General features: G+C 40.4%; 1 protein-coding gene across 1 annotated transcript in view; it reads left to right on the forward strand.

Annotated features, from left to right (window-relative positions):
* Positions 1 to 7,448, forward strand: part of Cbr-tep-1 — a gene marked incomplete at both ends in the record, with an annotated part of 15,427 nt that overhangs the window by 4,385 nt on the left and 3,594 nt on the right. Inside the window, 9 exon segments of the mRNA XM_045241583.1 lie at positions 989 to 1,213; positions 1,331 to 1,672; positions 2,048 to 2,134; positions 2,934 to 3,332; positions 3,390 to 3,480; positions 3,498 to 3,675; positions 3,919 to 4,144; positions 5,105 to 5,643; positions 6,362 to 6,878. Of these exon segments, the coding sequence (XP_045096870.1) occupies positions 989 to 1,213; positions 1,331 to 1,672; positions 2,048 to 2,134; positions 2,934 to 3,332; positions 3,390 to 3,480; positions 3,498 to 3,675; positions 3,919 to 4,144; positions 5,105 to 5,643; positions 6,362 to 6,878 (2,604 nt within the window).

Consider the following 7,448-nt stretch of genomic DNA (forward strand, 5'->3'; position numbering starts at 1 on the left):
TCATTGTTTTCTTCGCAAATTTTGAATTTGAACGAGAATTTGAAGAGAAATGCAAGCGCGCTCGGCGGCAACAGCTTTCCAATTTGGGACAGTTCGACAGTGCACAGTTCGAATTAGAACAGTTCGATTTTGTCCTTGTTCTGTTTTGATACTTGTTCGAGAAACACACTGTTCTGATTTGAATCAGTTCGACTTTAGGTCTGTTCGATTTTGAAAACGTTCGAATTCGTCATACCCCCAGAATAGCAACAAGAATTTTATCGCGCTCTAGGATAGATCAAAACTGCCGCATTCTCTATAATAGAAGCCCACTCAACTTTGAGCTCAATTATCTCGGTTCCTGTAAAATATATCAAAATTTGGTCAACTGATAGAATGTTTATCGCAATATCACCAATATTTCATTAGTTGATCAAATTTTGTTACCACTTACACAAATCGAGATAATTGAACTCAAAGTTGACGGCTTGAGAGGCATTCGATTAGAGAAATACGGTATACTTGGGTAGGTCAAATAAATACAACTTGTTAATGGTCCCTCAAGAAATGTTCAACAAATACAATGCTTTTATCATTATTTGATTATCAGTTAACAGTTGTTTGATATCTTTCCTAAAAAATGAAATAGCTAAGATCAAAGTTTAACAAAGCGGCTCCCTTTAATAGAGAGGAGCCTGGGAAGATGCCTACTACTTTGATCCAATTTATCTCTGTTCCTGTTGGTGATATCAAAAATTTATCAGCTAACAAAATAATTTTATTTTTATGCTAAACATTTTGTTAGTTGACAACTTTTTGATATCTCTAACAGGAAGCTAGATAAATTAGATCAAAGTAGGCACACCATTGCTTTGACCCGGATTATATCGAACCCAAGGTTACACAAAATTTTTAACTAATCAATTGTGAAATTCCCCACATTTCCCTAGTTGAATAACTGATCTAGGAACTCAGCTACATTAACTTGAACATCCTGTGGATATTCCAGGAATGGGGAGGAGGCTCAATCCGAATCGTCGCCTCTGTCACCGAAGACATCACCGAAATCGAGCGAAACGCCACCCATCAAATCTCAACATTCCGGGAAGAAGTCAAATTGGACGTCGAGAAACAAGGAGACACCTTCAAGCCAGGACTCACTTATAACGTCGTAGTAGCATTGAAACAAATGGATGATACTCCTGTCAAGGCAACACTTCCCAAAAGGGTTCAGGTAAGAGGATAATTGGGATCTTTCTTATCTTCCTTTCAAGCAAAGAACTGGAAATGCGCACCAGTTAGCTGGTTTTCTAATAAAACCCGACTTGTGAAAATACATTATATGATTTAGGTCTCCACATTCTACAACTATCCATACAATCATGACACTTCGAGTCTTCAAGAAGAAAAAGAGACCAAGATTGTGGAAGTCGATGCTCATGGAACAAGTGTGCTCACTCTTCAACCTCCAATCAATTGCACGTCGGCTAGAATCGAAGCACATTATGATATAGGAGGAAAGGATAACTTCACGGCTACACCAATCTATGCATCTCTTTATGTTGAAGCTGCTGTCAGCCCTACGAAGAGCTTCTTGCAGTTGTTGGCTGATAATGAGGGAGCTGTGGATGTTGGAAAGAGCTTGAGCTTCTCGTTGAAGGCAACACAACCATTATCGACCATTACTTATCAGGTCGGTGTCGGAATTTTTCTGTATATCGTTATCCTTTGAAAATTGTCCGTCCGAGACCCTTGTGAAGTTCATGCTGAGCCTTTCAAGACTACCGTAAGCTAACGGAATAACCTTTAAATTGTCAACTTATCTCATTTCCTGTAAAAGATACCAAAAAGTGATCAACTGACAAAATGTTTAGTATAATATCAGCTACATTTTATCAGTTAAAAGCTTTTCGATTTCTTTTTCAGGATATGAGATATATGGGCTTGAAGTTAAACGTAGACACGAACAACAGACTCGTCGAAAGTTAGCAAGCTCTAAACCATTTTATAAAAGTACAATCCGTATTTTAAACTAAAAAATGACACAAATTACACCCCAATTTTGTAGGTCATGTCCCGATCCAACATTGTGGTCTCCCAACAAATGGCAGTGAATGCAGAGCATGCTACAATCAGCTTCCAAGCGACGGCTAATGTAAGTCAGCTATCTTGTTTGAAAAATACTTGAAATAATTGGATTATAATTAATCAATCTCCAAGTTTTCTCCTTTAAAATAAACTAACAATCATTAAAAATGGACTATTTTGAGCTGAGATACAGTCAAAGGGGAGAGACGCAGGCCCTCTCGTTTCTCTGCGCTCTCGCCAAACTTCAGAGGCGCATAACTCGCTTATAAATTTAGTTAGAAAGTTGAGTTTTGGTTAGTTTTGTAGGAAATTTCAAGGGGATTAGAATGATGTAGAATTGATAAAACAATTTTTTGAAAATCCTATCTTCTTGCCTAGTTAGCTATGTTCTCGAGAAAGATGCCATGAAGTGGTCAACTAGTGAAATGTGCGAAATTTCATTTGCTATAACTCTAAAACAGTTGTCTTGCCGAATTTTCCAATTTTCCTCTTTTAAACCAAACTAAAGATCACTTAAAACAGACCATTTTGAGCTGAGATACAGTCAAAGGGGGAGAGACGCAGGCACTCGCGTTCTCGCCAACTTCAAAAACGCGTAACTCGCTTCGAAATTTAGCTAAAAAACAAAAAATGATTTTTGGCTAGTTTTGTAGGAAATTTCAAGGGGATCAGAATGATATAAAAGTTAATATAAAAGCTATCAAAATGAACTAATTTATCTTAGTTCCTGTAAGAGATATCAAAAAGTTGTCAACTAACAAAATGTTTGCCAAATTATGAGGATCATTTCGTTAGTTGACAACTTTTTGATATCTCTCACAGGAATCGAGATAAATCGGATTGAAATTACCAATATCTCATTTTAGATGGCTCCAAAATCGCGTCTCATCGTCTACGCAATCATCGAAAACTCTCAAGAAGTCCTTGTCGATGCATTGGACTTCAAAGTCGAGGGAATCTTCCAGAACCAAGTGTCTTTGTCCATAGACAAGCAAGCTGTCGAGCCAGGACAAAATGTGAAATTCAAAGTGACATCTGATAAGAACTCATTTGTTGGGCTACTCGTAGTAGATCAAAGTGTGCTTCTATTGAAGACAGGAAATGATATAACGAGAGAAAAGGTGGAGGCGGATTTGGAGAACTATGATTCCAACAACGTTGGATTCGGAGGTGGCAGACCTTGGGAAGCAATTGACAGAAAGAAAAGATCGATTTGGAGACCGTGGTGGGGTATTGGAGGGTCTGATGCCCAAAGTATCTTCACTGTGAGTGCTCCATTGCTTCTTAAGAAGACGATTGTCCCAATATCCTAATCTATTTAGAACGCTGGACTCGTCGTTCTGACTGATGCTCTTCTATACCGTGAGCCGGCACGTGAGTTCTTCCCTGGTAAGTTTATGAGACGAGGAAAAGGTTCGTGTCGTTTCTAGAAATGGAAAGAAGAGTATTTCTACCTGGTGCTCCTTCAGTTATGATGATGGATAGCAATCCAGTGATGGCTGAAGCTGCATTTGCACCAGCGCCAATGGGTGGATCAGCACCACCACCGCCGACCGTCCGGAAGTTCTTCCCACACACTTGGATTTGGTCGGATTTAAACTCAACTAGGTTGGTCATTCTTTTTAGTTTAGCACGTTTGAAACGGACCATTCTGAGCCGAGTTATGACTCAAAATGCAATTTCGTTCTAGCGAACTAGCCCAGCCAATCCTAGAAATCGTTATAACTCGGTTAGTTTTCAAGCTATTCGAATGATTTTAGGCTTATTTTGAAGCCCATCTCCTCCTCTAACTACGGCGAGAGGTGGTGGAAGGAATGGCTTCAAACCTTCCGAAATAAATCCTAATTCCAGCGGAGAAGTAGAAATGGAAGTCCAAGCACCAGACACCATTACATCTTGGGTCGCCTCAACATTCGCAATCAATGAGGAGAATGGATTAGGAGTCTCGCCAACGTCTTCAAAGCTTCGAGTATTCCGACCATTCTTCATTCAATTAAATCTACCGTATGCCGTTCGACGCGGAGAGAAGTTCGCTCTTTTGGTCCTGGTTTTCAATTATATGGAGAAGGAACAGGATGTGAGTTTTTAGATAGATAGAGAGCTACAAAAACTACAAAGTAGAGAAACTGAGAGTAGTTTGTCACTACAAACACATAAAAATCCTAATAATCTGGTTAGATTTGATCAAAGTCAATGTCCTCTCCCATCTCTCCCAAATCAAGACAATGAATCGGGATAGAGCTCATAATTTCGAAGCGCTTCAAAAATTTTCAGTTTTTCTGAAATTTTCAGAGGATACTAAACAAAACTTGAGCTTCAATTTTGTAGTAGACAACTTTTCTCAAATATCAAGCCCAGGGGAATTATGCCATGTGTAAGGGCGGTGGCGCCTCATGCCGACTTTAGAATCAGGAGGTGCACCTGCTTCCACGTGGCATATTTCATCAGGACTTGATTTACAGAAAAAGTCGTTAACTACAAAAATGAAGCGCATACCTTGTTTAGTATATTCTGAAGATTTCAGAGAAATCTGAAAATTTTGAAGTGGTTTTGTAGATTATCGCAGAAAATACCGTATTTCCTCTAATAAAAGCCTATCTAAACCATCAACTTTGAGCTCACTTATCTCGGTTCCTGTGAAAGAGATCAAAATTTTATCAAATATTAAAATATTGGTGATATTGTGATAAGTATTTTATCAGTGGTCAAAATTTTGATATCTTTCACAGGTATCGAGATAATTGAACTCAAAGTTAACAGTTCGGTAGGGCTCCCAAAATAGGTCTTTTTGGTGTTACTCTTGTACGGAAAGTGCTGGAATCAAATTTGTCCCCTGGGTTTGTTTCACATCCTGAATCGAATGGAGTTTACAAAATTTGGATATCTCTTCCCGTTCTTCCGGAACCCCCAAAATAGAGAGGGTCCTAAAGATATTGACCGCACTTTATTAGAGGAAATACAATGAATCAGCTCTGTGTGAAACAGATTGGCCCAAATTTACACCGCTAGTTGAGAAACCAAACATACATAATTCTAGGTCACCGTCACTCTAAAATACGACCAAGACTCGGGATACGACCTGCTCAAAAAGGACGGAACCACCGTGAAACGCGACGAAGTTGGCCAACAAAACGTACGAGTAGTTTCTGTAGCCGGTGGAGGAACCTCTAAAGCAGTCTACTTCCCAATAGTTCCATCATCCATCGGAGAGATTCCAGTTCACATCAGTGCGATAGCATCACAAGGAGGAGACGCAGTTGAGATGAATCTACGAGTGGATCCTCAAGGATATCGAGTCGATCGGAATATTCCATTCGTGATCGATATGAACAATAACTCTTCGGATTTCTCAAAAACTATTGAATTGATTTGGCCAAATGACGTTGTCGATGGATCACAAAAAGCGAGAATCGATGTGATTGGAGATATGATGGGTCCAGTACTCAACAATGCACACAAGCTGGTACAGATGCCTTATGGATGTGGAGAACAGAATATGTTGAACTTAGTGCCCAATATTTTGGTTGTCAAGTATCGAGGGCTACCAATAGGAATGAGACACAGTTGGAAGCGAAGGCTATCAAGTTTATCGAGCAGGGAATTCAAAGGGAATTGACTTATAAGTAAGGATTTGAGATATTAAGCTTTGGTCCGGAGGCTTGGGATATGGTAACAAAGTGTGACTCCCTTCAAACTCCATATTTTCAGATGAACTAAATACTAAATTTACAACGAGCTAGCTGGTGCGCCTTCGGCGCGTTTCAATCTAGTTTCTTAACTGGTTCGTCGCTTCGCTCTCACTCGCGCACTCGGCTCGCGTTAATCTATACCAGCCCTCCACCCTTCACTGTGGTGTAACCAAGGAACGTCTCCAGAAAACTTCAAAATCAAAATTTTGAAAAACGAGAAGTTCAGGCATCTAATTAGACACATTTCTGATCTATCTGTCTGGGTTTCAGTTCGATAGGTTAACTTTGAATGGGTCTAACAGCGCGCGACATTCTAACCAACAAAATGATTTTTTTTCAAGATTCTCAAAAGTCCATAGACTGACAGGGGGACCAATAGAAGCGTGTAGCGATTTATCTATGAGGAATATTTGAATAATTTTTGAATTAGGGTCCTTCCTGTAGAAGCTGTGAGTTCTCCGGAACAACTTCTAACGAAAAACCACGCACCAACCAAAATGTATGGAAAATTTTTTAAACTTCCCAAGCTCCTAAATTCAACAAGCTTTGCTATTTCAAACTAGCGGTTTCGAAGCGAGCTAGCTACAAATCCTAACTCATTCCAGACGCGTCGACAACTCATTCTCCGCATTCGGTGACAGCGACAAAGCTGGCTCCACCTGGCTCACCGCATTCGTCGTCCGATCCTTCCACCACGCGAAACAATACGCATTCGTAGACCCCAACGTCATCTCCAGAGCAGTTGCCTTCTTGAATTCCCAACAAATGGAATCAGGAGCATTCGCTGAGAGAGGAGAAGTCCATCATAAGGATATGCAGGGTGGAGCACAGGATGGAGGAGTTGCTCTCACTGCATTCGTGCTCATTTCGATTCTGGAAAACGGAATGGAGAATGGAAAAGCGGTTGCGTATTTAGAGAAACATTTAGATGAGATTTCTGGAAATGCGTATACTATGAGTGTTGTTGCCTACGCACTACAGTTGGCTAAGAGCAAACAGGCTGGAAAGGCGTTCGAGATGTTAAAGAAGCATAAGGTGGTTGAGAAGAGTGGAGATGTCAAGTTTGCAAGTGCTTCTAAGAAGACGGAGAAACCAAAGGAAGCGAGAGCTTACTTGTTCCAGGTATGTTCTTTAACCGATTTTCAAGGATTCGTAACTTCCTTGTAAATCAAGATATCGAATTCAACTAAATTGAAAAAAATAGAACTTTTAAAAAGCGGCAATTTGATGCAAAACACAAAAACTCGTAAAATTTTCTATAGTTTCGAAAAATCTGGTTTAAAGGTGGGGGGACATAAAAAAAAATTTCTCGAAATCCCGTTTACATACGCTCCTCGAGGAGTTGAACTTGTCGAGGCGAGGATTGAGGGTGCGGCGCCGCTACCGACTGAGCTACGCGGGTAAAGAGAAAGCGCCCGCTCCATTGCATACATCAAGGCGAGGACGACAGCTGTACGCAGAGTGACATTAAGCGTTGTACACTGTTACGGTAGAATGCATACTCTGGCCCCAAAAATCCCCCGTAAAATCTCCTGTCCCCCCACCTTTAAAAGTAAGATCGTTGTTTAAGGAGGTGTACAAGCCGAAGCCAAAATTTTGGCAAATAGTTCGGAGGGTACAATAATTCGGGGGGGTACAAGGGGTTACAACGTGATTTAGGGGTACAAAACCAACAATTCGGGGGGGGGGGGG

This window comes from Caenorhabditis briggsae, assembly GCF_000004555.2.
Source record: "Caenorhabditis briggsae complete genome, chrI, whole genome shotgun sequence".
Taxonomy (NCBI): domain Eukaryota; kingdom Metazoa; phylum Nematoda; class Chromadorea; order Rhabditida; family Rhabditidae; genus Caenorhabditis; species Caenorhabditis briggsae.